Source organism: Lagenorhynchus albirostris, chromosome 9 (genome assembly GCF_949774975.1).
Source record: "Lagenorhynchus albirostris chromosome 9, mLagAlb1.1, whole genome shotgun sequence".
In the NCBI taxonomy this organism is placed as follows: domain Eukaryota; kingdom Metazoa; phylum Chordata; class Mammalia; order Artiodactyla; family Delphinidae; genus Lagenorhynchus; species Lagenorhynchus albirostris.
In genome coordinates this window covers 3,359,085-3,376,454 of record NC_083103.1, presented here as the reverse complement: position 1 = coordinate 3,376,454, position 17,370 = coordinate 3,359,085, and the positions used below count along the sequence as shown (strand labels likewise).

Sequence of the window (17,370 nt, the reverse complement as noted above, 5' to 3'; positions counted from 1 at the left end):
CTCTACTTTCAGGGCGGGACCACATCTTACGCCTGAGGTCCCCGAGCTGCTCAATGGGATAGAGGAGATGGGGTCCGGTCGGGGCTGCTGGAAGCTCACTCAGGAGCCCTCTCAGGCTTATTAAGATGGGCCAAGCACAGAGGCGCAGCCAGGTCTTCCCGCCCGCACCTGGCGGCCACAGCACCGCCATCTTGCCCACCACCCTCCCCCATCAGACTAGGTTAGAGCAGCGCTGCCACTGCTGTCAGCCCTCCTTGCTCCCATCCTTTCCAGCGGGGCATGTCTCACCATGTGATTGAAGAAATGCTGGGGTAATTACTTCTTTAAGGCTTATCTCCTCCCCAGGATCCTGCCTGTCCGGTTCCTTCCTCCCCCGTAGGCCCTCGAGAGATCACTGTGCCCTGAATGAATGAGGTCAGGTGTGAGTGATTCGAACCCTTCCCGCCCTGGTCCGAGGGAGCCTGCAGGGTGGGCTGTGTCGCAGTGAGGCACCCGACCCGTCCAGGAGGAAGGAACTGCTCCACGTGGGCTCCCTGGGACCCTTCCGGGGACAGCAGCTGTTCCACAGGTGATGACTGCCCACCTGCTCGGTGCTGGAGATCAAGGTAGAGAGACAGGCAGAGGGGCAGAGTGCTGCCAGGCCCCGCCTCCCGACCGAGAGCAGACCCTGCCCTGGGCCCTCCCCCATGCCTCCTCCATCCTCCCTGTGCAAAGCCTCTGCCTACAACTCCCACGCTGGGAAGCCCGGGAAAGAGATCCCACGTGTTCCCATCCTGCCCGGTGTGAAAGCCCATACCAGCCAGCGCTGTGAATTACCGCGGACGGACAGGCCCTGGGATGGGCACTTCCCAGAACTCCGGCTGTGAGCCTGCCCGGCTTTTCTTTGGCGCTCAGCTCTTAGAAATCCCTTGGGGCAGCACCTCCCAGCACAGCGTGGGCGGATTTGTGTTCTAGTTGTCCAGCTTCTTCCGGGAATTGGCAAACTCCTTTTCACAGCCCTGCCCCTCACACCCTGCCTGGAGCCTTCATGGGTGTTCACACACTCTGCTGCTGCCTGGGTCAAGGAAGGCATTACTCAGGTCTAAATATTTTGATCCAAAAAAAAAAATCCCCACACCCACTGCCCAAGAAATGGGCCTCGTTTCCCTTTCTTCGTCCTGAACCGCAGCCAGCAGGTCCTGAGGACGCTGGGCCGGAGAAGACGGTGACCGTGCGCCCCGTCAGTCCCTGCCAAGCTGGGAGCCACCCCTGCCAACAGCACCTTCTCATCCGGGCCAGGAGAAGGTACGGCCAGGGGGTTGCCTGGGCAGCGGGCAGCGGAGGAGCTGAGGCAGGGTCGGTGAGGAGGGTGGGATGGGGCAGGGGCACCGTGGGGTTGGAGCAGGCGGTCAAGGCTCCATTTGTGGGAAGTAAGTTTGCCTCATATGTGGGGATGCTTTTCCTTTCACATTGGATCTGACTCACCTGCTAAAACCTGCTATTTTGACCTAAACTTACATGCTATCTAGAGAAGTGGCCTGTAATGAACATCAGATGTGTGAAAATCTATACAGCACAAGAAAATCACAGGTGCCTCCCTAAACATGGTATAAACACACAGGATGATGGGAATTCCCTGGTGGTCCAGCGGTTAGGACTCGGTGCTTCCACTGCTGGGACCTCGGGTTCGACCCCTGGTCGGGGAACTAAGATCCCAGAAGCCACGCAGTGCAGCCAAAAAAAACCCCAAAACAACAGCAACAACAAAAACCACACACACGCAATTAGACAACGTCAGAAGCCAGGTTGAAGAAATCTTCCAGAAGCTACATGTAAAGGCAAATTGTCATTAACCATTTACAGACTCACCAATGTGGGGTAAAGAAACGACTGTAGGTGTTCTTCAGGCATAGTAGTAAAAATATCATTAAAAAATGGGGATTTGAGAACCCGCCCCCAGCTCGGGTATTACCAGATTCATTTTTAAAACAAGTTTCTCAATGGGGTAAAATGTATGCTGCAGTCCTTGAGTCCACCCTGGCTGTTCCAGCTTAGACTAGTCAATGGTCAGACCTTGTAAATGGAAATGTGATAGGCAGGAAGTTAACACTGAAGGTGGGGGGAGATTACTGGTGTATCTACCTCATAACCAAGGACGCTGCTGAGGCAGGCTGTCATGGGCAGATCTGTGTTCCCCAAATTCATGTGTCGGAGTCCTGACCCCCAGCATTTCAGAATGTGACTGTCTTTGGAGTTGGGGTCTTTCAAGAAGTGATTAAAGAAAAATGAGGTCACTAGGGCGCGTCCCAATCCCATAGGACTGATGTCCTTATGAGAAGAGGAGAAAAGGACACAGACACACACAGAGGGATGACCCCGTGAGGACACAGGGAGAAGATGGCCGTCTACAGGCCGAGGAGAGAGGCCTCAGGAGGACCCAGCCCTGCCCACACCTGGATCTGGGATGCCAGCCTCCAGGACTGGAGACAATAAATGTCTGCTGTTTAAGCCCCCCAGGCTGTGGAACTTTGTTACAGCAGCTCTAGCAAACTAAAACACATGCCAACTCAAAGAAAAAGTTTTTCAGCTTTTTTTTTTGTTTTTTGGGGGTTTTTTGCGTGAAATGCTAAGCCCTTGATTCCAAATTAACTTGGTGTTAGCAGTGAAGATGGACAACTAGACCCTCCAAGGCAAAGATCCAAAATGCACCTAAGAGCTCTGAGCTTGACACACGGACTCATCCGTTAATCGACGCTGAGTTCATGTCTGTCCACCTCTCTCTGGCTTCTCCCTGCGGAAACTCATTTCCCGTCCTGCGTAACGGTAACGGTGGGGAGCAGAAGGGCAGAGAGGAGCTCTCAGCCGCGGGGCAACCTCAACGCTACTTCTCGATGTAGGGGATCCAACTGCTGCGAGCCCATCTCCAGAGCCATTCATGGCTGCAACACGTATGACTTTCAAACCAGATGCAGTTTTTGTTTGCTTGTCTGTTTCGACGCTGGACACAGCTCTGCCATCCTGATTTACTGTCTGATTTCAAGTGGCTCGACGTGATCACGTCTGTTGAATAAATGAATGAAATGGATAAAAATGGCCACGCCCCACAGTTGTCATGTCATCTATCAAAGTTAAAGTGATTTTAAGGAAGTGTCAGGAAGAAAGAAAAGGCTTTGCCGGCTGCAGTGAGATCATTCATTCATTCAAGGAAAGAGCTCGAACAACACGCTCGTTTCTTGTTCTGACTCCCAGGGCCCTGGGCACGGGTGCTGGGTGGCACAGCCTCTCGGTGTGACCCTCCTTCCTCAGTAAGTCAGCAATCATGGTTTCCAAATTCCCAACAGACAGTCATCTTTGAGACTTGGGAATGAGGTATCAGAATTCCCCAAACCCTAATTATGTTTCAAAACACTGTATTTATATGATTTCAATAATGATGGACCCTAGTAAGCAGGTTCAGAGGTTTTCTGTAAAAAAAAAAAAATCATACACTCGTGGCTTCTTCTTATTATAAACTAATATATTCTGACAATATTACATATTTTAATAACATGTGGGAAGGATCTCTATCTGATGTAGATATTGGATAACAGAAAACGTAAAAAGAAGGGACTATTAGCAAAAGACAAATGCCAATTAAAAATCATTTTAGGGGCTTCCCTGGTGGCGCAGTGGTTGAGAGTCCGCCTGCCGATGTAGGGGACACGGGTTCATGCCCCGGTCCGGGAAGATCCCACATGCCGCGGGCTGGGCCCGTGAGCCATGGCCGCTGAGCCTGCGCGTCCGGAGCCTGTGCTCCGCAACGGGAGAGGCCACAACAGTGAGAGGCCCGCGTACCGCAAAAAAAAAAAAAAAAAAAAAAAAATCATTTTAACATGGATGGACCTAGAGATTATGCTAAGTGAAGTAAGTCAGACAGAGAAAGACAAATATCATATGATATCACTTATATGTGGAATCTAAAAAAAAAATTGATACAAATGAACTTATTTACAAAACAGGAAGAGACTCACAGACTTAGAAAACAAATTTATGGTTACCAAAGGGGAAAGGAGGGGAGGAATAAATTAGGAGTTTGGGATTAACATATACACACTACTCTGTATAAAATAAATAAACAACAAGGACCTACTCTATAGCACAGAGTACTATACTCAATATCTTGTAATAACCTATAATGGAAAAGAAGCTGAAAAAGAATCTATATCTATATCTGTATCTATCTATCTGTCTCTCTGTATATATCTGAATTACTTTGCTATACACTAGAAACTAATACAACATTGTAAATCAACTATTCTTTGATAAAAAATAAATTATTAAAAATTTAAAGATAATTCCACAAATATATGATATTAGAAAGATTAATTGCCCTGGATAGTCTAGAGCCTTTGTTTCATGACAAATATGCCAGTTGTAGAAAAACTTCTTTCACTTGACAATGATGTTGGTCAGATTTTTAGGAGTCCAAAGCATTCTTCGAGTTGGGCAATAGGAGAGTAGGTTGCTTTTTTTTTATTATGGTAAAAAAAAATATATATATATATAGAATATAAATTTATATTCTATTTATATTCTATTTTATATTCTATTTATATAGAATATAAAAGTTACCATCTTAACCAGTTGTAAGTGTATAGCTCAGTGGCACTAAGTACATTCACATTGTATTATTCACAACCTATTATTCACAACCTATTATTCACAACCTATTATTATAGGTTGCTTTTTTATTATTATGGTAAAAAAATATATATATATATATAGAATATAAATTTATATTCTATTTATATTCTATTTTATATTCTATTTATATAGAATATAAAAGTTAACATCTTAACCAGTTGTAAGTGTATAGCTCAGTGGCACTAAGTACATTCACATTGTTGTACAACCATCCCCAGAACTTTTCGTCTTCCTAGACTGAAATTCTATCCCCATTAAACTCTCACTCCTCATCCTCCTCCCCCTGCCTCTGGCCCCCATGTCCTACTTTGTGTCTTTATGGACTTGACTCCTCTAGGGGCCTCCTGTATGTGGAATCTGTCCTTTCGTGGCAGGCATGTTTCACTTAGCATCACGTCCTCAAGGTTCGTCCACAAGGTCACTTTTTTTGCAGTTTTTTCTTGTGGTTGATTTCTAATCTCATAGCATTGTGGTTGGAAAAGATGCTTGATATGATTTCAATTTTCTTAAATTTACAGAGGCTTGCTTTGTGGCCCAGCATGTGATCTATCCTGGAGAATATTCCATGTGCGCTTGAAAAGCATGTGTATTTTGCTGTTTTTGGATGGAACACTCTAGGGATATCAATTAAGTCCGTCTGATATAATGCGTCACTTAAGGCCTGTGTTTCCTTATTGATTTTCTGTCTGGAAGGTCTATCCATTGACGTAAATGGGGTGTTAAATGGGGTGACTATTATTGTGTTACTGTCAATGTCTCCTTCTATATCTGTTAACATTTGCCTTATATGTTTAGGTGCTCCTGTGTTGGGTGCATATAGATTTACAATTGTTATATCTTCTTGGATGGATCCCTCGATTGTTATGCAGTGTCCTTCTTTGTCTCTTGTAACAGTCTTAATTTTAAAGCCTATTTTTCTGATACGAGTATTGCTACTCCAGCTTTCTTTTGATTTCTATTTGCATGGAATACCGTTCTCCATCCCCACGAGGTCACTTTTTTAGTGGTGAAACTATCTCGTCTGCTCCACAAAACCATAGACTGCAGTGAATATTCAAACACTGAGAAGTACCAGCAAGTATTGCCGAGTGGGATTCGAGTCATGGGACGCTGAGATCCCTGAGCGAGTTTAATAGCGCCACACAGAATCACAAACTCGCCAATTTAAGGGCTTTGTTTATTCCTCAGAACGCCACTCACAGGATTTGTGTGAAGTATCCTGCGTGTATAAGCTCATTCATGTTTATTTTATTCACATGAATGACTCACCCCTGGCACAGGCAGGGCCGGGAGCAGGCAGCTACAATGTGCTGCAGCCACTAGCCAGACTGGTTCCGTAGTGGCTGGTTCTTGCCCCTGTGCTTCTGTCCTGGTTCCCAAAATCTCAACCTTATCCTTCAGCTCCACGTGAGAGCGCTTCCTGACCTCGCTTTTGACCTGACCAATGGATTCTTTCCAACCAGTAACCTCTTCATGTTGACTATTTCATTCTCCAAAGAGAATTTTAATGCTTTTCCCTTTGTCTCGATGTCTTGACTGATATCTCTATTTGGGATTAGGAAAAACATAACTTTCATGAGAAATGGTGGGAAAGAATTCCTGCCTTGAAACCCAATGGGCAGTGTCTCCCCTTGTGGCACTGCCACAGCTCCTGGCTGCCACAGGACACTGCCACAGCTCTTGGCTGCATGTCCTGAAGGTCAGGGGGCAAATAGGAAGAAGAACCACAAGGCTTTCTCCCATGCTGTTCTCTCTTCTGACAGAGAGGAAAACCCCACAAGCCCCTGCACTGTCCCTTATGTGGAATTGACAAGATCAGGGTCCAGCCCCTCTCATAGCCTTTCGGGGGCAAAGGACAATGAGATACCAGAGGACTCAGCTCAATTCCGATTCTCTCCAGGGTGGATGGGCATGGCCTGGATGAAAGGGACCCCCTCAGGTGATAATAGAGATCTTCTATATCGCCCTTCCCAACTAGCAAAACCCTCAGAGCCATCCCCATGAGGCGGTTCTATCATCCGCACTTCAGGAATGAGGAAACTGAGGCCCAGAGAGGATTTGCCTAAGAATACACAGCCATGTCCAAAAGAAGCAGGACCAAGACTTGAACTAGGCGAAAGCGCCTTTCAAAGAGGGGCCTGATGACCAGACTCAGCAGGGAACCCGCAGGGCTGCCAGGGTGGTCACTTCTCATGTCCAGCCACGAGTCTCACAACATCCCAGTGTGATAGTTAGTGTGGGTGTTATTATCCCTGTCTACAGATGAAGAGATCAAGGCTTCGTATGGCTATGGACTCCACTCGAGGTCAAGGTAAAGGTCAGGGCTGGGGCCCCAGCCGAGCCCTTGGAGAGTCTGAACTACCTGCCCAGGCCCTTCTTCCTCCAATTGCTGGGCGTTTTTATTAGATTGGCTCTATCTGAAGAGCATAATGAAGTTGTCAAGAGAAGCAAGTTGCAAGGAGCTTATGACTTGCTTTTAAATATAAGTACACGGGGACTTCCCTGGTGGCACAGTGGTTAAGAATCCGCCTGCCAATGCAGGGGACACAGGTTCGAGCCCTGGTCTGGGAGGATCCCACATGCCGTGGAGCAACGAAGCCCGTGTGCCACAACTACTGAGCCTGTGCTCTAGAGCCCGTGAGCCACAACTACTGAGACTGCGTGCCACAGCTACTGAAGCCCACGCGCCTAGAGCCCATGCTCTGCAACAAGAAGGCACCGCAATGAGAAGCCCGTGCACCACAACGAAGAATAGGCCCCGCTCACCGCAACTAGAGAAAGCCTGCGCGCAGCAACGAAGACCCAACGCAGCCATAAATAAATAAATAAATAAATAAACTTACACAGATGAAAGGGGTGGACGTCTTCATGTCCATGTGGGAGGCTCTGAGGTCCTCTAGGAGCTGGTAACTCCCTGTGCCCAGCACTGTGTTGGGACAGTGGGGCGTGTTTCAGACCAGGAGGTGGAGAGGCACGTAGACCCTCAATGGGCATCAGGTTTAGTGCCTTGATGCACTGGCCTAGGGGATTTGTCCCCAGCTTTGGCGGCCTGGGGACTCGTTCTGTTGTAGCAGCACGAAAACTGGCTTTGGAGGCAGTCTTGGGTTCAAGACCCCCAGGTTCTACCAAATCATAAACTGTGGGCCTTGGACAGGTGATCTGATCTCTCCGCGTCTCAGCGTTCACATCCATAAAAGGATGGAAGATACACTTGTGGGGCTTGAGTGAGGCTACACGGGTTAGGGGTTCTCTGTAAATGCTTTTTCTCCTTCCTTCTCCTGGGGATGGACACGCACCAACCAAGCTCCGGACAGGCTCCGTCATGGGCCAAAACGTCAGCTAACTGGTCAACTGTGGGCAACAGAACTGCCGTGGAAACTGGACCAGGCAGGCTGATGTTCTTCCTTGCTTGGTGGCCACTGGGACCTCAGTTTCCTCATGTGCATAGTGGGAAGGATACAGGAACAGCCGTGTGGGGAATTATCTTAAGAACGAAATGAGACGAATAGTCGTCTTTCTTTCCCTTTCTCCGTGTCTGTCAACCCCTCCTCACCTCGGCAGGGATGCATGGGAAACCCAGACAGGGTTGGTTCTAATGGCTAAAGTCATCAAGCTAATGAAGCCCAGGGCCTCACCTCCTCTGCAGGGGACTGGATTACTGGGGCAGCGCTGAGACCCACTGATAAAGTGCTTCCTCTTTGGGGGTCCCTTTAAGAGACCATCCTTGCTCACAAGTATAGTGACGAGATCAGCAATTAGGACCGCCCCCGTTCATTCAAGGCTCCAGTCCCAGCTCGTCCAAAATTAGCTGGGTGCTGCTGGGCAAAGGCTGTTTGCATCTCTGAGCTTCAGTTTCCTCCTCTTAAACGGAGAGCCACATCCTCCGTCACCCACGGCCAGCTCAGACCTCTCCACCCCACCCCAACCCCAAATAGTATTGTCCCACCACCATTCATTAGGTTGCTTTACATATTCCAGTAGACCTGGATCTCTGTGATAGAGGCCAGGCCACATTCTGATCTCACCTCTCCTCCCGGGCCCCTTACCTCTCTAGAAAGGGGAGGTGGCCCAGGCCACGCTCAAGGTTGACAGCTACATCATCTGGAGAGTCAACGCTGGCGGGCACATGTGTGAAAACACAACTCTGAGCACAGTAAAAAACACTCTAGCCCCCACCTGTACTCCCATATTTTATCTAGCCTTTAATAGAAGAATTGGAGGGAAAGCATTTCTCATGTTCATTGTTTTCCTGACTAAGCCTCTGAAATATTTTTCAGGTGAATACTTCTGGGAAAGAGTTTACTTGAGTGATATAGATAACTACATCAAAATGTCATCTTAGCTTCCTGAAAGCAGTGCCATGGCCTGTTCTTGCCTAGGTTTTATGAAAGTAACACTGGTGGGGTTTTTGCCTCTAATGAAAAAAAAATGCACATTCATGATAAAGTATCTGGAAAGCACAAACTAGCACAAAGAAGAAAGTGAAAACAACCCATTGTCCCCCTCAAAGACAACCCCTGCCAACAGGCTGACATTAACTCTTTCTAGGAGTATCTCTGTACATACATATATAGAGAAATGTAAGAAACTAACTGAACTCAGTAACAATGTTTTCACATATAGACATACATGTTTTTGTTTTACAAATTTGAGAGTGAATTTCACTTTTCAAAAATATTTCATGTAAGACTCATTTTATTAAAATTGTATCACTTTGATTAATATCAATAATATTTAGAATTTTTCAGATACAAGCTAATAAATTTTCGATAATACAGACTTCAACTAAACACAAATTTTCTTTTTTGAATTAGGGCTCACACTCTATATACTTGTGTGTAACTTGGTATTTTTTGAAGTTTTTTTTCCCCATTAAAAAAATTAGGTATATGTTGATAAAATAGATAACCAACAAGGACCTACTGTATAGCACAGGGAACTATACTTAATCATTTTGTAATAACCTATAAGGGAAAAGAATCTGAAAAAAATAGATATATATGTATGCATAACCGAATCACTTTGCTATACACCTGAAACTAACACAACATTGTAAATCAACTATACTTCAATTTTTTAAAGTTAGGACACAGTTTACACATTAATATACAGTTCTGTTAGATTTGACAAACGCATGCAGTCATGTACCTACCACCACAGTCAGGATAAAGAATTTTGCCAGTCATCTAAAATATACCTCTGAATGTCATCAAGCTTTCTGTCATTTGCAGTGCAATGATTTAACCAGTCTTTTTTTGTTGGCCATTTGAGGTTGCTTACAATTTTCCTCTTAACTGATTTTGCAATCTGAGGGAATGAAATGAATGCATGAAAATGAGTGAAATCTGGGATTCTCATTTTCCTGCTGTTATACCAAATGGGCTTCTCCCTTCTCTGCTTGGAAAACTGCTCATCCTGAGACCCAGCTCAGATGTTATCCCTCTTGTGATGCCAATGGAGAGTTGGTTCCTCCTTCCTCTGCAGTCCCAAGGCACCAAGTCACACGCTGTTTATAGGACAGACATTGTAATAGTCTGTTTCTCTTCTCCCCTCCAGGCTGTGAATTGATGTCTTTTGCAGTCCTGTGTTCCCCAAACCTAGGCCATGCCTGGCTCACAGTGTTCTATAAATGTTCATGAAATGAATGAACATTCTACTCTGTTGAACACAATTTTAGTATTGTGCTGATTTTAGGAGGCAGGTACTTTCTGAGCATGGTGCCAATATGGGCTGGATGAATTAAGCTGGTACACTTGAGGAGAGCTGGATGTTTTCCTCTGTTACAGACCCTGGATCGGGGATGCAAATTCATATTTATGTGGAGTCATTCAAATATTTATTGAATGAACAAATACATGGATGAAAGGTGTGGTCCTGGACTTGGGAGGTAAGAAAGCCAATCAGACATAGCACCTGTTCTTGGTGAGTTCACAACTGGGAATCAAGGAATCTACCTTGGAAGGCTTCACCCCCCTCCCCCACCATGCAACCTTTACTTAGACTTAGCGAGACAGCAGCCAGTGTCACTTGGCAACAATGCCTGGACATTTTGTCTTGCCAAGAGTTTGTGATCCAGGAGTCAGACCTTGAGTGGGGAGCATCTGCTTTAATTTATTAAAGGTGTATTTATTAATCTCTGCATCTGCAGTATATAGCACAGGACTTGGCACACAGCAGGGATTTTTGAAAGCTTGCGCAAGGATGAAATATGGATATGAATAAGGATAACAATGTTGAGAAAGATAAAAATGACCACCATTCGCTGAGTACCTCCCCAGCCAGGTCCTTGACTAGGTGCTCCCTACACATTCTGTTTCTTATAACAGCCCTGGGGTAGGTCTGTATCACTCACTCTCCCATCTTCCAAGTGGGTTCCCCCGCGGTGCCCAGGCCCCCACCGCAGGGAGAAGTATCTGCTGGAAGTTGAACAAGGTGTGCCTAGCTCCAAAGCCTGCCTTCTCGACACAGCGCCCAGGAGCCTCAACATCAAACGCTGCCCATCTCTGCCTCCCCAGGTACTGCACGTAAAGCTCGGTAATGGGTCTTGCGTCGAAACCGCGTCCTTCCGAATCGTGCAAGGACCGGTTCCTAGGAGGCTCCGGAGGCCACACCGCAGGCTCCGACCGTCTGCGAACAGGTGACTTGCACTGGGGTGCGCTCCGGCGTAAGGTGTGTAGCCGTGACCTTCGGGAAGTGTCGGGCTTAGAACCTGGCACCCAGTAGACGCTCGATAACGGCCTTCGGTGTCCTCCGCGGCTGTAAGCGGAGAGTTGGGGGCAGCCCCCGAGTTGGAAGACGCTGCTCGGAGACAGGACCAAAGCCCGGAGCCCGGTGCCGGAAATCAGGAGCGGCGACTCGACCGAGGCTCACCCACCTGGGCGGGGCCGGGGGCGGGGCTTCTACTGTATCCAGTCAATCGGCGTCCGAGAGGCGAGCCCGCCCCCCTGAGGAGGCGGTGCTTGCACACTCGGCCGCCCCCTGGGTTCCTCCCCCGGGGGACGGGGCGGGGCGTGCCGGCGGCGCTCGGCGCTGACGCTGCGCCGACGCGCCCGACGTCGGGCACGTTGACGCCGGCGACGCGCAGCCGGGCCCGCTCCTCCTGTGCTCTGCCAGTGTCCGGCCGCAGGCCGGCCTTAGTGACTGGGGGCGGCGGGCCCGGGGCGGCGGGCGCGGGGCGGGCGGCGGGCGCGGGCTGCCTTCGTCGGGCCCCGAGCTCGCCTGGAGCGAGCAGCCGCCCGCGAGCCGCCGCGGAGCCTCCTCGCCCGCTCCCGCCGGCGAGCAAGGTAAGGGATAGGGGGACTGAAACAGGGTTGGGGCGGAGCGGGGCCCCGGGCGCCGGCGCCCTCCCCGCGGGGGCCGCGCGGCTGGTGAGTGTCAGACCCGGGGGAAGGGTGTGCAGCGGGGCCCGGGGTCGCTGGGGCAGGGGGCGCTGCCCGCGGGACCCCCGGCGAACGGGCTCTCGGGGCCGTGCGCCCCCCCTCCCCGACCCCAGCGCCAGGTGACCCGCGCCCCCGGGGACCCCAGCGCTGGGCGCGGGGGCGAGGACCTGTAGCCGCGGGAAGTCCCGAGCCAGGCTGGGTTCCTGTGGTGAATCGTTCTCGCCACCCTGGCGTCCGGGCTGCTGCAGCACCGGGTGCGGGTGCGAGCGGGGTAGAGTCGTTGTCACTGTCAGGTGCGTGGTATGCGGTCCTGGGCATCTCCGTCCCGGGGGTCCGCCGAGCCCGGAGCACCGGCGGCAGCCTCGGGAACCGGCCCCCTGCCCCTCGCCCCGTCATTATATTTGAGACACTTAGTAGCCTCTCGTAATCTCACCTTTCATTTTTCCTTCTTTCCTAGCCGTGCACGTCTGTCTCGACCTGCTATATTTCCATTGTGGAATTTTTTGGGGGCGGGGGGGTCTGTTAATTTACGTAAGTTAGGTTGACTGACCAACCATTGTAGCGGTTGAAAAACACCTCTCGCGCCCTTAACGAGTCCAGTTCCGTTTATCGCTCACCAAATCCAGCCCAAGAATTCAGGGAGCCGTCAGTCCTTCCTAGGAGCTGACTGCACACATTCCTCTAAGATGCCTGATGGATTTTGTACTTGTCAGTTTTACTGGCTGTATGCTCCTTCTGTGCTTTTCCTGAAAAATGATTGGATGGCACGTGTTTTGACTTTCTCTCCCCCACCGGGAAATAGAAAGGAAAAAAAAAAGGTTACAGAAGCACACTTGTTTTCAACAACTAGAAAGTACAGCTTTGCAGAGAGAATGCCACAGGGTTTGTTCTTTATGTGAGGGTTGTCTTCTTTGGTCTTTACCCCTTCACTGGATTACTGTCAGTATTAAATGTCTTCATCTCGTGTGTTCTGGGCACTTTGTATATGCATGTGTATGTTTTCCCAGTTTTTTTCTGTACAGAGCAGAGCAGTCAGATCTGGGAATAATGAGGCTGTCAGCCTTTCACTTATCAGCTACAGATAGCTATAAAGTTGCAGCTTTGGGGAAGCCTTTATTTTGCACTTGATGACTGTGGTCTGGGTCTTTCATTTCAAGATGATGTGCGAGGTGATGCCGACCATCAGTGAAGCAGAAGGCCCCCCAGGAGGAAGTGGGAGCCATGGGTCCAGCTCCCCTTCACAGCCAGATGCAGATTCACACTTTGAACAGTTGATGGTCTCCATGCTGGAAGAGAGGGACCGTCTCCTTGACACTCTGAGAGAGACCCAAGAAACGCTGGCCTTAACCCAGGGGAAGTTACACGAGGTTGGTCACGAAAGAGATTCCTTGCAGAGGCAGCTCAATACTGCGCTTCCACAGGTATGGGTGATTTTCACCTGAGTTTTTCCTAAACGCTTTTTTACAATGTTGAAGTTTTTAGATGTGTATTTTGCGTAATCACTCGTGAAATGGTGGTTCTGTTATTTGTAAGTCCCATATAGATAAAATTCCTGAGGATTAAACTTCTTAGTGAGAACAAACTCTAGTGTACCATAAAGTTCTGTAGAAACACCTTATTGCCCTTGTTCCCCTTTGGAGCGGCAGAAGGAACTGCCTAGATTTGGAAGAGCGCTCCAGAGTTTTTGGAAAAGGGCCATGAAGCAGCCAAGCTCTGTGGCGCCTTCCGTTTCGCTGTCTTAAGCTGTTCCTTGCCTAAATGTGTATTTCCATGGGTTGTGTTATGTATTTCCAATTTCCTAATGAAATTTACTGGACAAATAGGATTGATTTCACAGGAGAAATATCTTTACAGTCCACCTTTCTCAGAACACCGGTGTTTTGTAAATCAGGTTTGTTTGAGGGGATAGAAGACGGAAGATGGATTCCTTTGGAGCTCTCTCTGTGGCAGATGAGAATTATAAAGCTTACAGTCACACTGAAGTTTTTCATCTAAGGATATTGTGTTTGGAGCAGTGTTTCAAGGCCTTTTCTTGTGGAGCCGAGTGAGGATCTAATGACAGGAGCAGGGAGAGGGTGTCAGCTAGAAGAGTGTGCGCTGGGTGGCACAGAGCACAGTGGGAGATGTGTGTGTTCCTTGGGTGTTTACGAGCTGTGTAGGTGCCATTTTACCTATTCATATAGGTGCCTTTATGGTGCTTTCAGGTGGACATGAATAAGCATGCATTTATTCTCTCAGGATGGGTCTGCAGTGGTAAATAGTAAATGAATAATTACTAGCCTTAATGCATTTCTGGGCTTTAGTCAATTCTCCTGAAAGATGGGTAAGCTCAACATTTGGATTTCCTTTTTAGCAACAATAATCTGATGTCAGTGCTGTGATGTTCTGTCTTTGTCAATTTGAGAATCATTAAGTTTTTTCTCATTTGAATCTTGTAAATTACCAAGTTTGTTTGGGTCAGATTTTATTACCACAAGCTTAGAAGGGTTGGCCAAATTATGTTTTACTGGGATTTTATTGTAGTATTTGTAAATCTTTTCAGTACTTTGGGGTTTTGTGTTTTGTTTTGTTTTGTTTCTTTCGTACCTGTATTTGTCTTCTTGTAATTTGAGGTACATACACTGAAGTGTAGTTTTTTGAAAGGATGAGCGCAAGGGATTTGTAACAAGTAAGGGACAGGAGTTTTGTAAAGTCCAGTCTCATGCAGTGGAGGTTGTCACACCAGCCAATGGGACAGTCGCTCAGTGATTTGTTGCTAGCTGCTGCTCCGTGTTGTAGCCTGGAAATGCCTTGTTGAGTGGAGAATGTGATGACGTCACCAGCTCACCTCACCACCTGAGCACCTGAGTCCAGCGTTTTAGAAACACAGGAACCATTAAGTAAACATTTTTTGGATCCTTCCCTTTCTTGGCATTTGTCTTCTGTTTGGTGGCTAATTGTGTGACCAGGTAGGCGTGTGAATAAACTCCTGCCAGGTTATGTAGGCAAGTAATAGTGTACTTAAGAAAAACTTAACTGTAACAGAACATACGTCAGAAAAATTCACAAATCATAAGTGTACATCGCAGTGAATTTTTCATTAAGCAAACACACTCTGTAACCACTGCCCAGACCAAGAAATAGAACATTACCAGGCTTCCCAGAAGCCCCCTCCCACCCACTCCCATTAATTGTCTCCCAGAGCTAGCTGTGGTCTCGACTTTCTGCCGTTGATTAACTTGGCATGTTCTTGACTTTGTGTAAATGGAATAAAGTAACGTGTATATTTTATTTCTTGATTCTTTCATTCAACATTACCTTTGCGAGCTCTATCCATGTAGCTTTGTTCGTTCTCATCTGCTATTTAATAACCCAGTGTATGTATGTACCATAATTTATTCTTTCTGTTGTTCATGGGTATCTGGGTTGTTTCTAGTTTTTACAAATGCTGCCCTGAATGTTCTTACTTGCTTTTTGGTTCAGATATGTATGTGTTTCTGTTGGGTGTGTTCAAAGGAGTAGCACTGCCAGGTGATGGAGTATGTTCAGCCTTAGTAGGCTCTATCCAAGGTGGTGGTCGTGACTGTTGTCCTACCTCCCATAGTGTGTGAGCCGTTGCTTGTTCTGACCCTCGGTATCGGCAGTTCTTTGGTTGTAGCTGTCTGATGGTGTTGAGCGGTAGGAACTCAGTGGGGTGGGGACTTGCTCCCTAATGGCCAGTAAACATCCCTGGCGTTCGTTGGCCATTTGCTTACCTTCTTTGGTGAAATAATTGTCTTTTGCCCATTTTTTGATTGGGTTGTCTGTTTTGTTTCTTACTGATTTGAAGGAGTTCTTTTTATATATTCTGAGTACATATATGTATGGCAGGTTTTCTTTGGGGGGGGGTGTTTGCCTTTTCACTTTCTCAGCGGTGTCTTTTAAAAAGCATAATTTTTTATTTTAATGTACCCCAGGTGATCAGTCTTTTCAGTAATATTTAATGAGCTTTGAGTTCATTGAAAGATATCATCACAAAGTTGCATGAAGATGTTATCCTGTAAAAGCTTTATTGTTTTATCTTTTACATTTAGATCTGTAATCCATCTGAAACTGATTTTTGTTTATTGTGTGAGATAGGGGCCAGGCTTCCTTTTTTTTTTTCCCCTTTAAGTGTATGGCTATCCAGTTGTAATTTATTTAAAAAAGCATCCTTTCACCAGTGTGCTGCAGTGTCATCTCTGTTGTAAATCAAGTGACCGTAAGTGTATGGGTCTGTTTCTGGACTCCCCTCTGCTCCATTGATCTTTTTGTCTCTTTTGCACAAATGCAACGCTATCTAAATTACTGTAGATTTAGTCAGTCTTCATATCTGGTAATTTAAATCCTACACCTGAGTCATTATTCAGTATTGCCTTGGCTAATCTTGGCCCTTTGCGTTTTCAGATAAATTTTAGAATCCACTAGGCTGTCTTTCCCCAGAAAATGTGCCGGGATTTTAATTGAGTTTGAATTTAATTTGTAGACCAGTGCAGGGAGAAATGACGTCTTTTTAATATTGTTGTTAGAATCCATGAACACAGTATATATAGTCCTCCATTTATTTAGATCTTCTTTAATTTGTGTTAAAATTTTACAGTTTTCTGTATGTCTTATGCATGTTTAATTAGATATCTCATATTTTTGATGCCATTATAAATTACTAGTATGTAGAGATAGAATTAATTTTTCTGTATTCACTTGCTAAATCCATTTATTTCTAGTAATAATTCTTGTATTTTCTATGTATACACTGTTATGTCTGCAGATAAGTTTCTTTTTTTTCTTTCCAGTTGCTGTAACCCTTTTTCTTTTTCTTGCCTTATTGTACTGGCTAGGATCTCCAATACAGTGGTGAACCGAAGTAATGAGAATAAATATCCTTGTCTCATTCCCAGTATCAGAGGAAAAGCTTTCACTATTTCACCATTACATATGATATTTACTGTAACTTTTCTTTAATTTTTTAAAAAAATTTATTTATTTTACTTATTTCTTTGGCTACTTTGGGTCTTCGTTGTTGCGTGTGGGCTTTCTCTGGTTGTGGTGAGCAGGGCCTACTCTTCACTGCGGGCTTCTCACTGCAGTGGCTTCTCTTGTTGTGGAGCACAGGCTCCAGGCACACGGGCTTCAGTAGTTGTGGCACGCGGGCTCAGTAGTTGTGGCTTGCGGGCTCTAGAGCACAGGCTCAGTAGTTGTGGTGCATGGGCTTAGTTGCTCCGCGGCACGTGGGATCTTCCCGGACCAGGGCTCGAACCCATGTCCCCTGCATTGGCAGGTGGATTCTTAACCACTGCGCCACCAGGGAAGCCCTACTGTGGCTTTTTTGTAG

The 17,370-nt window shown here is 46.9% G+C and overlaps 1 protein-coding gene across 11 annotated transcripts in view; it reads left to right on the top strand.

The window, feature by feature from the left end:
* PPFIA1 (PTPRF interacting protein alpha 1) overlaps nt 1-17,370 on the top strand; it is a 113,206-nt gene that overhangs the window by 11,223 nt on the left and 84,613 nt on the right. For 8 of the 11 annotated variants that reach the window (XR_009542283.1, XM_060158283.1, XM_060158282.1 and 5 more), the window contains exons 1-2: nt 11,848-11,945; nt 13,199-13,462. Coding sequence is in view for 9 of the 11 variants with exons in the window: in XM_060158283.1 (XP_060014266.1) it covers nt 13,199-13,462 (264 nt within the window). In the remaining 2 variants the exon portion in view is untranslated. Of the gene's footprint in view, nt 1-344; nt 1,285-11,847; nt 11,946-13,198; nt 13,463-17,370 lie in introns of those variants that run through there. The other 3 variants (XM_060158277.1, XM_060158276.1, XM_060158285.1) reach the window with 3 other exon arrangements.